This window comes from Prionailurus viverrinus, chromosome E3 (genome assembly GCF_022837055.1).
Source record: "Prionailurus viverrinus isolate Anna chromosome E3, UM_Priviv_1.0, whole genome shotgun sequence".
Lineage (NCBI taxonomy): Eukaryota > Metazoa > Chordata > Mammalia > Carnivora > Felidae > Prionailurus > Prionailurus viverrinus.
The window spans coordinates 24848307-24864918 of NC_062576.1; the positions used below are offsets into that span (position 1 = coordinate 24848307).

At 36.5% G+C, this 16612-nt stretch overlaps 1 protein-coding gene across 4 annotated transcripts in view; it reads right to left on the bottom strand.

Annotated features, from left to right (window-relative positions):
• Positions 1–16612, bottom strand: part of LOC125154203 (phospholipid-transporting ATPase ABCA3-like) — a 304058-nt gene that overhangs the window by 45274 nt on the left and 242172 nt on the right. For all 4 annotated transcript variants that reach the window (XM_047838052.1, XM_047838050.1, XM_047838051.1 and 1 more), the window contains 5 exons: positions 12462–12560; positions 11794–11962; positions 10497–10797; positions 3318–3567; positions 2960–3164 (listed from right to left, as the gene is read on the bottom strand). In XM_047838052.1, the coding sequence (XP_047694008.1) occupies positions 2960–3164; positions 3318–3567; positions 10497–10797; positions 11794–11962; positions 12462–12560 (1024 nt within the window). The remainder of the gene's footprint in view (positions 1–2959; positions 3165–3317; positions 3568–10496; positions 10798–11793; positions 11963–12461; positions 12561–16612) is intronic.

A 16612-nucleotide genomic window follows, 5' to 3' on the forward strand; every position in this document is an offset into this window, starting at 1 on the left:
AAATAAAATAAAATAAAATAAAATAGTCTCTGTAGACAGCATATAGATGGGTCTTTTTTTAAAATCCATTATGATATCCTGTATCTTTTGATTGGAGCATTTAGTCCATTTACATTCAGAATAATTATTGATAGATATGTATTTAATGCCATTTTATTATTTGTTCTATTGTTGTTTCTGGAGATTTTGTCCGGTCCTTTCTTGCCTTTGTCATTTTTGGTCTCTCCTTTCCACTTGAAGATTCCCTCTTAATATTTCTTGCAGGACTGGTTTAGTGGTACAAACTCCTTTAGTTTTTGTTTGGAAAACTCCATGTCTCTTTCTATGCTGAATGATAGGCTTCCTGGATAGAGTATCCTTGAATGCAGTTTTTCCTATTCAACATGTTGAATATATCATGCTACTCCCTTCTGTCTTGCCATGATTCTATTGAGAGACCTACAGCTAGCCTTATGGGTCTTCCCTTGTAAGTTAAGGACTTCTTTTGTCTTGATGCATTTAAGATTTTTTCTTTAGCACTTTATTTTGCAAATTTTATTATAATATATCTTGGTGTTGGTCTGCTTTTGTTGGGAATTCTCCGTGCCTCCTGGATTTCGATGTTTCTTTCCTCAGATTAGGGAAATTATTAGCTATTATTTCCTCAAATTTTCTGTACCCTTTTCTCTCTTCTTCTTCTGGGACTCCTATAATACAAATGTTATAACGTTTGATGGAGTCACTGAGTTCCCTAAGTCTATTCTTGTGTTCCATGATTCTTCTCTGTCTCTTTTGTTCAGTTTCATTATTTTCCATTATTTTGTCTTCTATATCACTTATTCATTCCTCTGCCTCTTCCACTCCACTGTTCACTGCATCAAGCTTGTTTCCAATCTCAGTTATTGCATTCTTTATTTCTGACAGATTCTTTTTTAACTTTTTTTATCTCTGTGGTAAGGGCCTCTCTGATGTCTTCCATTCTTTTCACAAGCCCACCAAGTATCCTTATAATTGTTGCTTTGAATTCTCCATCAGGCATGTTACTTATATCCGTTTCACTCAGATCTCTGGCTGTGGCCTTATCTCGTTCTTTCATTTGGGATGAATTCCTCCATCTTGGCATTTTTGTCCAAGTCTCCCCTGCCTTCTCTGTGTTAGAAAAGCCTGTAATGTTTTCTGTTCCTGAGAGTAAGTGGCTCTAGGAAGGAGGGGTCATATAGTGTCCAGAGTCTGGTGCCTTACTGTCTCTGGTGCATGTCGCATACACTCTGCATTGTGTTCTGGCTGCTCTATCCTTCAGACCAGTTGTCTGCAGAGGCTCTCCTTGCCTGCAGTGGGCAGTGTTTAGTCCTTGGCCAGAATGTGTTGAGTTTTAACTAGGTGTGCTCTAGTCTGCTTATTAAATTAGACCATACTACTTCTAGAAGACCTGCAGAACTCTCTGGTCGGGAGACATGGTGTGATGAGGGGTTTCTGCTGGTCTTCTGGGGAAGGGGACCACTGCACTGGGACTGAGTCATGCTTGACTGAGATGGGCCGTCCCGCCAAAGCACAGGGACATGGGACTTGTTGTAAGCAGGTTAGGAATCCTGTGGCAGTGCTGTGCTGCTTCCCTCAGGTGGCTGTGTGTTTATGATGAGGAGCAGGTGAATGAAATGGCACCAGCCAGCTCCTTTGTCCCCAGAGACATGTTTCTGTGAATGTTGCCCCTCAAAAAAGCACTACTGGAAGAGTGAATAAGTTCCCCACTCTGTGTCCCAGGTGTTTTTCAGATCGCTGTTTCCATGCTGTTTGCCTCTGAACTGTTCCTGCCTTCTTTCCAGGGAGCGGCACAGTGTCCTCTGAGCTCTATCCCAGCCAGCCTGCTGACCTTTAAAGTTCCAGGCTTTAGAGACATGGTGTGGGCAGGGGCTTGGCTGGTCTTCAAGGGGAAGGACTCTCTATGCTGTACTGACACAAGCTTGACTGAGAAGAGAAGTCTTGCCAGAGTACAGGGGTGTGGGGTTTGGTATCAGCAAGTTAGTCAGCCTTTGTCAGCACTGCACTTCTTCCAGGTGGCTCTGTATTTAAGCTAAGGGGTAGTGGAAGGAAATGGGGCCAGCCACCTCCTTTGTCCCTGGAGAGGCATCTCCATGAATGCTGCCTCTCAGGGATGCCCTCCAAGAAGAGCAAATAATCGCACCCCTGTGTGTCCCAGGCATTCTTCAGATTGCTTTTTCCACATCATCTGCCCCTAGGTTGTTTGCTGCCCTTCTCTCCAGAAGCAGGATAATGACTTCAGGGATCTAGCCCACCCAAGCCCCCTGACCTTTAAAACTCCAGGATTTAAGCCCTGGTGGTTGCAAGAACTCACAAAAATCATTCCCTCTCATTTTCCCAGCCAATGACCTTGGGGAAATGATTTCCTGTGCACTCCCCTGTGTGCTCTACTCTCTCTCAACCTTCTCCATTACCATGGCTCTCTCCCATCCACAGCACCTGTTATCTTTTTCTCCCCTAAACCATCTCCACACTTCCTACCTTCTATGATGTGGCTTCTTTTCTCCCTTTAGTTGTGGAGTTAGCTTTGTCAGTCTTTAAGTTGACTTCTGGAGTATTTAGAATGATTTGATAGTTATCTAGTTGTGTTCATGGAAGGAGATGAGCCTAGCATCATCCTACTCTGCCGCCATCTTAGGGTTGGTTTTTCTAAGATCTTTCTCCTTGGCTTGCAAGTGGCCACTTATTGGCTGTGTCCTCAATGGTCCCTACTATGTGCATGCACATTCCTTGTATCTCTTTGTATGTTCCAATATCCTCTTCTTATGAAGGATACCAGTCAGATTGGATTAGGACCTACCCTAACTACTTCATTTTAACTTAATCACCTCTTTGAAGGTCCTATCTACAAATACAGTTAAGTTACATAATTAGAGAATAGGAATTTTCCATGGGGTACAGAAGGAAAATGAGCCCTCAAGAAACTGTATCTAATACTTACTAGTAGTAAGCAGCAGGTAATAAAGAATATGATGAAATCCCACAGTAGAGCAGAAAGCCAGTACACAGGGACATAAACCCCACTCAAAAATTGGATGTGCTTTGCCTTAGTGATTTGTTCGGTCACTGTCAGGAGACAAAAGCCACTGATCAAAAGAGCCATGCCAAAATGTATATTTAAGGCCACGTGGAGTCCATTTGACAATCTACAGAATAAGGAACAAAAGTAGATATATCAGAAAATCAATACAGCAGAAACAAATTTCTAGCAATAGGTATTTTTAATTATCTAAATGTAATCATATAGCATAGGAGAGATGCATTTAAAATATCAAATTTTAATAAAAAGGATAACATACGTTGCACTTTGTTTTTTATGCCTAAGGTATGGCTGAGGCTTATTGGAGACTGTTAAAGAAGCATTAGAGCCAGCAATGGTCATGAGAAGAATGTTGTCTAATATCGACAGGGTCAGAGATGGTGAATGATATGCTTGATTGTTGAAGAGACCAGTAAGTATTATTTTATTTGTCTTCACTTCAATGGAAAATGCAACAATGCATAAGTGAATACAATCTTCATTTTCCATTAAGTATTTCAGTAGGTCACCTAGGATGAGGAAACGAAGTTGATCAGTTTATCCACAAAAGAGGTCATCTACAACATATGTTGGGGAAAGGAACAAATAATTTTACTTGGTTCTCATCCCTTTAAATTTTCTCATGATAATTATTTCAAACATTTGCCATTCTCCTCAAGCACTCTATTCCATCATTAAATTCCAAGCTCTCTCACTTCATAGCCTATAACCTAGATTCCTACTTCACTGAGAAAACACAGACACATGGTATAGACTTCCTTATCTATCTCAAAGAGATCCATAAGTATTTCCACTTGTAGATTTTATTGCTTAAGGCAAAAAAACCTTTCCTCTGTGAAAATAAAAGTGTGGATTAAAAAAATAAAAAGTCATCTGTTTGAAACTATAGATATCTAAAAATACAATCAACATTTGGGAACTAAGCCCCTAGAAGGAATATAAATGCATTGAAGCGAGCCAAAAATTCCATACCCTTTTTTCCTTTAAGGCATTTTAGATTTATAAATGACAGAATGCATTGGTAAATCTTCAAGCTTTCAGTGCGGCCCCTGAGGGCTATTCCATAATAGTAAGAGTGAGTAACATTATATCAGTTCTTATAAAAATTTCCACCCAGTCTCAAATTACTTAATTCATTGATTAGATTTAGATCTTCCCTTAACCTCACCATCTTTCAGAAGCTAAATTAAATCTCCTCTGGAGAAGACAATCTCAAGTAGAGTCATATCATTTTCATGTACAATATTTAAATTAAATTCAATTAAAAAATTCAATTAAAAATTCAATTAAAAAATTACTAAGTATAATAAAAAAACAGAACCAAGAAAAAGCACAGATAATAGAACTAGATCCACATATAAACTAAGTATTAGAGACAGAAAATTTATCAGAGAACTGGAGTCCACAGAAAGAATCAAATATTGATGTTAGAATTGAAAAAACACATCAATTAAAATTAAGAATTCAACATATATAGGGGCACCTGGGTGGCTTAGTCAGTTAAGCGTCTAACTTTGGCTCAGGTCTTGATCTTGTGGTTTGAGTTTGAGCCCTGCGTCAAGCTCTGTGCTAACAGCCCAGAGCCTGGGGTCTGCTTCAGACTCTGTGTCTCCATCTCTATCTGCCCCTCCCCCCCCTCAAAAATAAATAAACATTAAAAAGTTAAAAAAAATTCAACATATAACTCATAGCAGGTTGGATACAAATAGTTGACAGGAAACTGGAAGACAGGTTGATTAGAAAATACCCAGCTAAAAGCACAGTGAGAAAGAGAATGGGAAACAAGACATAAATTACCAATATTAGAAATGACACAGGGGAAATCAATACAGATCCTACAGATGTCAAAAGGGTAATAAAGGAATACTGTGAACAACTTTACACACAAAATTTGACAATTTAGATGAAACAGAATACTTCCTCTAAATGGATAAACTACAACAATTCTCCCAATGTGATATAGGTCATTTGAATAATTGTAATTATTAAGGAAATTTAACTCATAAATTAAAAATTCCTCCCAAAAGAAATCTCTAGGTCTAGATGTTTTCACTGGAAATTTCTACCAAATGTTTAAGGACGAATCAACACTAATTATACACAATGTCTTTCAGAAAATATAGGAGAAGGGAGTATTTTTGAATTCTTTTTATCAAGTTAGTATTGCTCTAATAGAAGAAAGACAGCACTAAAAAAAAAAAAAGGAAAATTACAGACAAATATTCTTCACAAATATAATGAAACACCCCTTAACAAAATATTAGCAATAAAATTTAGCATGAAAATAATTGCAACTCTGATCACGTGGGGTCTATTCCAGGGATCCAAGGCTGGTTCAACATTTAAAACTCAGTCAATGTTATCCACCATATTTTAGGCTGAAGAAAAATCATTAATAATCATATCGATCTATGCAGAAAAAACATCTGACAAAACTCAGTAATCAGTCATGAAAATACTCTGAAAAAGAAAGTTATAGAGCTGAACTTCCTCACTTTTATATAGAACATCTAGAAAATCTCTATAGCTAAAATTATACTTTTGATGAAAGACTGCCTACTATCCCCCTAAAACTGGGAACAAAGGAAAGAATGCCCACTCTCACCACTCTGATCCAACACTGTGCTAGAAATTCTACCCAGGGCAGTAAAGCATAAATAGTAAATAAAAGATATGCAGATCATAAAAGAAGAAATAAAACTGCTTTCATTTGCAGGTGACATGATTGTCTATATAGAAAATCCAAAGGAATTCACACACAAAAATTTGAAACTAATGCATGAATTCATCAAGTTTGCAAGATCCAAAATAACATACAAAAATCAATTGTTTTCTATACACTAGAATAAACATATAGACACCAAAATTAAAAATACAATACCATTTATATTTGCTAAAGAAATGAAATGTTTAGGTGTAAATTCAACAAAATACATACAGGACATGTACGATGAAAAGTATGCAACACTGATGAAAGAAAAAAGTTCTTCATGGAATTCTAAATAAATCAGTTATGTTCATGGATGGACTATCCAACACAGTAAAGATGTCACTTCTCCCCAAATTGAGACACAGATTTAATTAAATCTTGTCAAAATTCCAAAAATTTATTTTTGTATTTATAGACAAGCTTATTCTAACATTTAAATGGAGGGGGTTCAGGGTGGCTCTGAAGTCAGCTAAGTGTCTGTCTTCAGCTCAGGTCATGATCTCATGGTTCATGAGTTTGAGCCCTGCATTAGGCTCTGTGCTGACAGCTCAGAGCCTGGACCCTGCTTTAGATTCTGTGTCCTCCTCTCTCTCTGCCCCTCCCCTGCTTGCATTTTGTTTCTCTCTCTCTCAAAATGAACAAACATTAAAAAAATTTAATATTTAAATGGAAACAAGGGAACTAAGAAACTTTAGATAATAAGAAAAAAGTGGGAGGAATCAGCCTACCACATATCAAACGTAATAGTGATGAAGGAAGAGATACACAGGTTAATGGAATAGAAAAGGGAGCCCCCAAATAGGCTCACATGCACCCAAATGATTTTTGATAAATGTGTGAAAAATTAAATGGATATCATAGTTTAACAAATGTTATTGAAGCACTTGGACATCTACAAGTACAAAATTTATCCTTGACCCACATCTCACATGTATTAAGGTCAATGCCAAATGAATCATGACTTTAGATGTAAAGTGTAAAACTAAAAATTTCAGAAAACTATAAACATTTAAGATAAAATTTTCAGGATCTAGGGCTAGGCAATGAGTTTTTAAATTATTTTTTAAACATAATTTATGGCCAAATTGGCTAACATACAGTGTGTAAAGTGTGCTCTTGGTTTTTGGGGTAGATTCCTGTGGTTCATCACTTACATACAATACCCAGTACTCATCCCAACAAGTGCCCTCCTCAGTAGGCAATGAGTTTTAGACTTGACACCAAATACACAATCCATAAGAAAATGAATATGTGGGACTTCATCCAAATAAAAAACTTTTATCCTGCAGAACTCATTAAGATAATGAAAAGATAATAAACAGTACGAGAAAGAATATATAACTAACTCTCAAAACAACAGTAGAAAACAAAACAAAACACTATCCACTTAGAAAATGAGCAAAACACTTGAACACACATTTCACTGAACATGATACACAGATGTCAATAAGCATAAGAAAGGATGTCAAAGGCAAATTAAAACAACAATGAGAATCTTAAGGTTTGCCTCCCTCTCTGTTTTTATCTCATTTTTCTTTCCCTTCCCCTATGTTCATCTGTTTTGTTTCTTAATTTCCACATATGAGTGAAATACGATATCTGTCTTTCTCTGATCGACTTGTATTTCACTAAATGGGTGATGGGAATCAGGGAGGGCACTTGTGATGAGCACTGGGTATTGTATGTAAGTGATGAATTACTAAATTCTACTCCTGAAACCAATACTACACTATATGTTAACTAACCTGAAATAAAAAAACATAATGAAATACCACAACACATCTATCAGAATGGCTAAAATAAACATAAAAATAGTGACAACACAAATGCTGGGGAAGATGAGAGGAACTGGATCATTCATTCATTTTTCGTGGGAATGTAAAAAGATACGGCCATCCTGAAAAACAGTTTTGTAGTTTCTTCAAAAAACAAACATGCAACCATCATGAGTCAACAATTAAAATAAAATCCTAGGCATTTATCCCATAGAACTGAAGATGTAGGTTCACACAAAAATATGTACACAAAGTTTCATAACAGCTTTATTCATAAAAGACAAAAACTGGGGGGGGGGGCGGGGAACGAGGTGTCCTTCAATGGGTGAATGGTTAAACAAACTGTGGTACATCCCCATGATGGAACAGCTCATAGCATATGATGGAATGAACTATGGAGAGACACCACACCAGAGAATTATGCGGAGTGAAATGCCAATCCCAGAAGTTTACATATTATATGATTCCATTTTTATGTCTTGAAATGATTAAGCTATACAAGTGGAGAACAGATTAGTGATTGCCAGGGTAGATAGGGAATGAAGAGAGCAGCAGGAATGATCCTTGTGGTGATGGAATGTTCTGTATCAATGTCAGTATCCTGGTGGGGATATTGTACTATAGTTTTGCAAGATGTTACCCTTGGTACACAGAATCTCTCAGTATTATTTTGCACAACACTAAAATGACAATTATCTCAAAACAAAAAGTTAAAGTATCAAATTCAGTGCTAATGGTTCTTATTCTCCTCCACTTTTAAAGGGAAAACAAAATCTACTTTAGTCCTCTTCAGACATCTTTCAAACCTATCTTTCTTTCTTTCCTTCTTTCACAGCCTTAACCTCTCTTGCCTGGATTATCACAATTATATCCTAGCTGACTTCATTGACATTGGATCCCTCCCCTTTCGAATTATTCCCTCACATTTAATTCAGTTTGATAAGATTATATTTAATTACATGCTCATTATGTGCCAGGAATTGGGTTAGGTTCTAGAGATATAAAAGAAGTTCTGGCCTCTCCACAATTAGTTTCAGAGGCACATGAAAAATGTGCTATTGTAATTCAGTGAGATAAATTCCATAAAAGAGGCATTCACCTAAATTGTGGAAGAAGAGGAAATGTAAACTGTTGTTTGGGAGGGCAGATGGCATTTTTCAGTTATTATAAGCTCATATCCTTTCTAAAGCACATACTCACTTATTTTGTGGTTCTGCTTAAAAAGTTAGCAGTGATTTCCCCAGTGTTAATGTGTATACTATTTGAGAAGAAAGTTAGAGAGGAGAAATTATCTAGAAACAATTTCCTTGTTAGTAAACATTTTCTTATAGTTTGGGGAAAAGAGAGAGCAAGTTCTCGCTCTGTCTTTACCCTAAAATTTTCAGTTAAAAAAGGCATGCAGTTTGGAATAGAGAGAAACCATGTAAAATTAGTAGAGTTCACTTATAAAAGGTTCTGTGTCTAAGCTAATGAGAGTACAAGATAGAAAAGTACATGTAAGGTTCTTAAAAAACAAAGTAGGACTGGCTAAGCCTAAACATTATCTCTCTACGACTTGATAATTTCTAGCTAATGAACTTTAAAATAATAACACTAAATTGAGAATGCTTATCAGTGGGGCTACTGTATTATTCTATTGTATTTTTCAGTCTTATTATCAATATAATACAGCATATTTAGTCATTTTACTTTTTTAATGTAAGCAGTATGTCATAATTTTTTTTTAATTAAAAAAAAATTTTTTTTCAATGTTTATTTATTGGGACAGAGAGAGACAGAGCATGAATGGGGGAGGGTCAGAGAGAGAGGGAGACACAGAACCGGAAACAGGCTCCAGGCTCTGAGCCATCAGCCCAGAGCCTGACGCAGGGCTCGAACTCACGGACCGAGAGATCGTGACCTGGCTGAAGTCGGAGGCTTAACCGACTGCGCCACCCAGGAGCTCCTGTCATAATTTTTTAAAAATAATGATTTTATTCTTTATCCTCTGTCCTTATTGTATGACCTTGGTTAACAAAGGCTTACCTACTATTTGTAGTGGAGGAAGAATAGGGATGATTATTCGTAGTCAGCCAACCTATTACTTGTAGGTTGTAGAATCAGTATCAGTATGATGTTTATAAAGAACAATTAACATTTCTGAAATGCATTTTTACAACAGAACCTCAATGACAGAAAAAAAAAGAACCATACAAGCTTGCCAAAACTTCAGGCTATTTGGTAACTCAAGAACACTGTTCATCAGATCACAGTTAAAAAAAAAAAAAGTGCAGTCTCTGGGAGGAAATGATGACTTAAGAGAACAAACAGACTTTATGGTCAGAGAGGTAATGCAGTGCAGTGAGTGGTTAAGTTTGCAGATGTCATCAGAACAGATTAAAGTCTCTATTTATTACATGCCTGATACGGGGCAAATTACTGCTTCCTTAAATGCCAGTACCCTTCATTTAACTGATGTTATGAATAAAAATATCTACTATAGGGTGCCTGGGTGGCTCAGCTGGTTAAGCGTCTGACTTGAGCTCAGGTCATGATCTCACAGTTCATGGGCTCGAGTCCTGCTTTGGACTCTGTGATGACAGCTCAGAGCCTAGAGCCTGGAGCCTGCTTTGGATTCATTGTCTCCCTCCCTCTCTGCCTCTCCCACAGTCGCACTTTGCCTGTCTGTCTTTCAAAAATAAGTAAACATTAAAAAAACATTAAAAAAATAAATCAGGGTGATTGCTCAGATTAAATAACATGCAGGTAAAGTGCTTAGCTGAGTTCTTGTCAAAACCAAGGGCTCAGTAAATGTAAACTATTATTGCTAGTATCTTAAAAACAAATGTATTCAGAGGAACTAGCCCATTAAGTCTTTAGTTACACTGTAGCCAAATATACCATTAAGACCTTTGCAAATCATACAACCAGATCTTCATCTAAGAGCAGTCTTTTTTTACTTAAAGAGTCTTACCTTGCACTTCCTTAAGTGTGTGTTTGTCAGACTCTAGCATACTCCTAAGATGTTTTAGGAAAATCAGGGTCAAATTAGAATTCCCAGAAATAGATAAAGGCACTATTGTTTGACCATATTGATTCAAATCCATTTGTCTGGTCTTTTCATCATTATTATGTAAAAAATTTTCAGCCTTTGAGAGAAAAGTAAAGGAACCTAGAAGTGCCAGCATCTGTAGCAAAATCAATTTCCAATTCCTCCAACTGAACAGCGCCCTCTTTATGAACATGGCACAGAACTGCTGGTGGTAGAGGGAATACTAAAGAAGGAGGAAAAAAACACCGTGTTACAATATTCATGGACCCAAACAGATCATTCATGATGACATTCATTAAGATGAATGAACACTCTGGAATTTTATAATAGAAGACACATAAAATTTACCTACATAAATACTTGGAATCTAAGCATAGTGTGATACTACCTGAGAGTTTGATCAGTCTTTTCTTTATAAGGCAGGGGTCAACAAACTATGACCTATTTTTGTAAACCAAATTTTCCTGGAACACAGCTATACCCATTCATTTCTGTATTGTCTATGGTTGCTTTTTTGGAGTGACTGCAAGAGAGACCAAGTGGGCAACCTGCCTCAAATATCTATTATCCCTTTCTGCAAGTTTGCTAGCCACTGTTATAAGGTATTAAATATGGTGTTTAAGGTCTGGATTTTCATATAACACACTTAAAATCTCAACAGGATGATTTTCCCCAGACTCCTGACAGTCAAAATACAAACAAACAAACAAACAAACAAACAAACAGGTTCCTTATAGGAGGAAGAGATAATTAGAAGAAGAAGCAAAGAAATTCTGGGCAACTCACTTCCCATGGGAAGGGACTTCCCATGCTGAGGATCGCACTGATTAAGGAAAGATCCCTTATGCAGTATGAATACCCACAGCAAAAACTTAAAACACTGGGCATGCTTGATTACTAAAAACCATGCTCTTTCCAGTTCTCTTTAGCTTCAGTGAACTACCAAATTTCCGGGTTAGCAATTTGAGAGAAAAGAAAAGAATTCTAAGGCAGAAAAAAGAACTAAGGAATAGCAATGGTGAGAGTGACCTTTATCTAGACCTCATCACTTCTGCACTGGGAAATTAATTAGTTCGTGGTACAGACTGCTCCCTAACTGGTGGGGTGCAGTGGCTAAGAATGCCACACCATCTTTGTTCAAGTAGTAAATTACAGAAGATGTACCTCTTGTGCACCAATCAAATAAATATACATAAGGTTTCTTAGCAAAGGTGCTTACCCCAGTATTAAACATAATAGCAGGACTTTCGTTCATGGTGGAATGCTGTGCTCTCTCATTGCTTGACATATTCCTATTCTGGTTCTTAACTGCGACTCCACTCATCACAGAGGGAGGTGGAGTTTGGGTAGCTGGGATATCTACTTGTGAATCTTCCATATTATTGACTCTGCATAAAAATAGAACACAGCATTTAATTTCAATTCTATCCCATGTCTTATTTGAAGAATGTGAGTCACAACATTCAACTCAGAAGCCTCCTTGGTTTGCTTATTGACTTGGCAGGGGGCATTATATGGAGGCAACAGGGTAACTCGGGTAGAGTAGTGGTTCCCAAACACCAGTCACAGGACTGCTGCGAGACATAGTAAATCTAGGAAAACTAGTGCAAGGTATTGAATGCTTCATTAGGTTGAACTGATTCAAGTTAAAGATTAACATCTTAGTCATATTTTGAGTATATCAAAATATCTTCTCCTATTTTGAAATGATGGCAGTATTTTTTCAGTGTTGCTGTAGAACAAATCATGTCAGTTCCTTCCTCCTCGCACCTCTTAAATTTCTAATGTGTGACTCTGAGCCTGGTGAGTGTACAGAAGGGACCAAGATATGGTCCTCCCCCCACCCCCTGGCCATGGTTTTTATTTTCCCTATGTATCCTTGCTCACCTAAAAAATACTTCTTCCATGGTAGTAACAGAGGCACCAAAGCTAGCAATGCCTAACTCATACCGTCTCTTTTCCAGATCAGTAAACAGAGCTTCAAAGCTAGAATAAGAATTACAATAAAAGTAAGAAGGGGAAGGGAAATGGGGAAGGGGAGGAGTAAATGTTAGCACCAAATCAGAAGATTTTCCTACTTATATATTTTTATTTTGAACTGATTTCCCCCCAGCAGTGGGGAAAATGTAGCTCATTCTTCACTTCAATACTTATAATAGAACCCACAGACTGCTGCAGCAAATTGTTTCCCATTCTACTTAATTCTTGAAAACACGTAATTCTGGTGTTCTAAAACTACAAAAAGACTATATATGCTAATGACTCTAGGGCACATGAGTTAATTTATCATGCACATATACAGGCTATGGTTCTTATTCAGTAAGTTTAAAAAAAGGGCGGCGCCTGGGTAGCTCAGTCAGTTGATGTCTGACTCTTGGTTTTGGCTGAGGTCATAATTCCAGGGTTGTGGGATTGAGCCTGGCACCAGGCTCCACACTGACAGCACGGAGCCTCCTTGGGGTTCTCCCTTTCCCTCTCTCTCTGCCCCTTCCTCAATCATGCACTCTCTCACTGGAAATAAACTTAAAAAACAACAACAAAAAAACATATTCCAATTAGCAGGGGAAAAGTCACTCAAAAATAGAAAATGGAGTAGGTATAGTAAAAATTATATGCAGAGAAGAACATACAGTTTCAGTAATTAAGAAAAGCCATGGAAATTGAGCCAGATGCAATGTAGAGACATCAAGAGTGGGTTTAAAAAATTTTTTTAATGTTTATTTTTATTTTTGAGAGACAGGGAGAGAGAAAGGCAGGGGCAGAGAGAGAGAGGGAGACATAGAATCTGAAGCAGGCTCCAGACTCTGAGCTGTTAGCGCAGAGCCCAACATGGGGCTCGAACTCATGAACCTCAAGATCATGACCTAGGCCAAAGTCAGAAGCTCAACTGAGCCACCCAGGTGCCCCAGAGACATCAAGAGTTTTAAAGAATAGTTTTCCTGGGAAGATTTTACAGTACTTCATGTTTAAAAGATGATCTTTTCCAAAACACTCCAGGTCTCAAAACCATGGGATATATTCCCAATGAGGAGCAAGTGAAGTGTTTGCCTCTCTCAGTGTTGGAGGAACTCAAAATTCACTCTTTTGGAAGACAAAAATTTCCTCCATATTTAAACTTAAATTGTTTTCCATTCAATACATCTAGTTTTGCACATTGGTTCTAAACTTACACCCTTAGTTATATAGAACATGTATAATCTACCTACATGACAGCCTTCACATGTTTTAAGTCCATTTCTTCTGGGTGCTTCTTCCTTCCTAGTGCTTGACTTTTCAGCTAGGATTCACACATTTTCTTTTTTTTCTTTAATTTTAGTTAAGAAATTAATATGTATGCATCATAAAATATTTAGAGATGAATTATAAAAATATAAACATCATCACAATACCAGGCCCCAAAGACACCCACTGTTAATACACTATAATTTGGCATATTTATTTGTTTTTGTTTGCTTTGACTTTATACATCACAAAATTAAACTTGTACAATGCTTTAAATGCACAAATATAGCACTAACTGGAGACAAATACCCATTAACAGTTTAACAAATAAATTATGGTATGATATGATACAATAACATCTAAGTAAAATGTAGATTTTTCCTCAGTTATCTTAAAAATAGGAAATCCTAAAAGTCCTACCATAAACAGCTGACCAAAGATTCAGGTAAACAAAACAAGATTCAGAACACTATTACGATAGGGTTTCATTTCTGTAAAACTAATTATTATTATTGTATCTATGTCAGTATATGTATGCAATGTACAATATATTGTATTCATGTCAGTATATGCATGTAATGATCCTGAGAAGTATACACAGAAATCTTACCAGTGATTATGGGAGACATTCACTTTCTATTTCATACACTTCAGAACTAAATAAGCTTTTTGATTCTGTAGCTGAGCAAACTTTAGGCTCCTTAGTGATAATCAGTAAAGAAAAAAGATAATAGGTAAAAAAAATTATTGTATGAGCCAATCATAATGTGAAGAACATGTATTTTTCTCATTATATAAATTTTATTATGTATAATATATAAAATAGTATATATTTAACAAATATAATTATATACATTCTATATATTATACTTGAGATGAATACAAAAAATATAAAAAAGAAATAAAAGTGACCATCTTGAGTATAGCTGTTTTTCTCATATGTCTTGTTATTTATTATATACAATATATAATACATGTTATCTATAATACACATAAATATATATTTAATAAGTATATAGATAAAATTATAAAGATAATATATAGTCTACTTAAGAGGAGAATACAGAAAAATATAAAAACAGAAAAAATGTGACCATCTAGAGTATACTACTGTTGACATTTGATGTATTCTACCCATTACAAAGTTTTTTTCATTACGTATGTTTTTAAATAAAGATGGTTTTTTACTGAGGTATAACAAAGTGTACTACTTATGAACTAATTTTCACATATGTACATACCTGGATAACCACCCAGATAAGATAGAGAACATTTCCAGAACCCCACAGGGGGATTTCCCAATGCCCTTTCTTAATCAATAACTTCCTTCCCTGTGTCTATGTGTGCACACAACACCCCCCCCCCCCCCCCACCGACGTGCGCGCACACACACACCTAGGCATTTTATGGTAATTTTATTATTATTTTTTTAAAAAGATCTTATTTTGGGGGCACTTGGGTGGCTCCATTGGTTAAGCACCTGATTCTTGATAGTGGCTCAGGTCATCATCTTAGGGTTGTGGGGTTGAGCCCTGTATCGGGCTTTGCCTGCTTGGGATTCCCTCCCCTCTCTCTCTGCTCCTACCCGGCTTGTGCCTGCTTTCTCTCTCTCCTTCTCTAAATAAATATTAAAAAAGATTTTATTTTTAAGTCATCTCTACATCCAAGGTAGGGTTCAAACTTACAACCCTAAGATCAAGAGTCATATGGTCCACTGACTGAGCCAGCCAGGCACTCCTCTTATAGAGGTGATTTTAATTCTAGAATTCCATAACTAAAGATTTTTTTTCTTTTCTTGAACTTCATATAAATGGAATCCTACAGCCTATATATTTTTTCCTAATGTTTCCATGTCTGCGAGATTCATTCACATTGTATATACTAATAGTTTTTTCTTTTTATTGCTATATTCTTCCATTTTCCTGCTGACAGACATTTTGGAACTATTATGAATAGTGTCTACAAATATAAACACTCTTCTACGTCTCTTCTCAGGGACAAGTGTTTTTTTAGGTATATATTAGGAATAATTGCTGAGTCGTAGGATAAGCACATATTTAGCTTAGTAAACATAGCAATGTTTACTAAGTTTACATGTTAAGCAGTTTTACCATTTTATACTTCTATCAGCAATGAGATCCATTTACCATGTTTATATGCTATAATCTGCCTTTTTAGTTTTAGCCATTCCTGTGGGTGTGTAGTGGTAATGTACTGGTTGGTCTCTTTATTTTTTGCAGTTTTCTTCATAGTTCTGGGAAGAATTCTTGACACAGTGTTCTCCTTCAGGAGTTCTCTTTTCTGCCACAATTATTTGGTCAGTTTTTTACTAGTCAATCAAGAATTTCATATCATTTTATCCCATTTTCCCTCCTCCAAGTGTTCTCTTTAATTGTTCAAGTGTTCTCTTTAATTTGATTGAGACTATAAAGCAGAGAGTTTCTAAAGTTTTTCATTTTGGGAAATTATTTTCAAAGTAGGCATTTCTTATTATTTCTTAGATTGGTGCTTTTATTTCAAAATGCAGTATCTTTTCTACAGGCATTCTTTCCCTTTTCACCTTTATGAAAGAGATTGATGTTTATCCATCATGTGGAGGAAACATGTGGAGGGAATTCTGTCCAAGACTAAGATGAGTTTTTGCATGATTTAGTGATTTCTTAGTTCTCATTCTAGGTTTTGTTGTGTTTGATTGTTTTCTTTGTGAATCAACCATGGGATCATCAATGTCAATTTTTGAAGTTAAAAATTAGAATTGGATTGGCACATCTCCAGTTTTCTAACACAACAGGTGTCGATGGGAGAACATAAAGTTT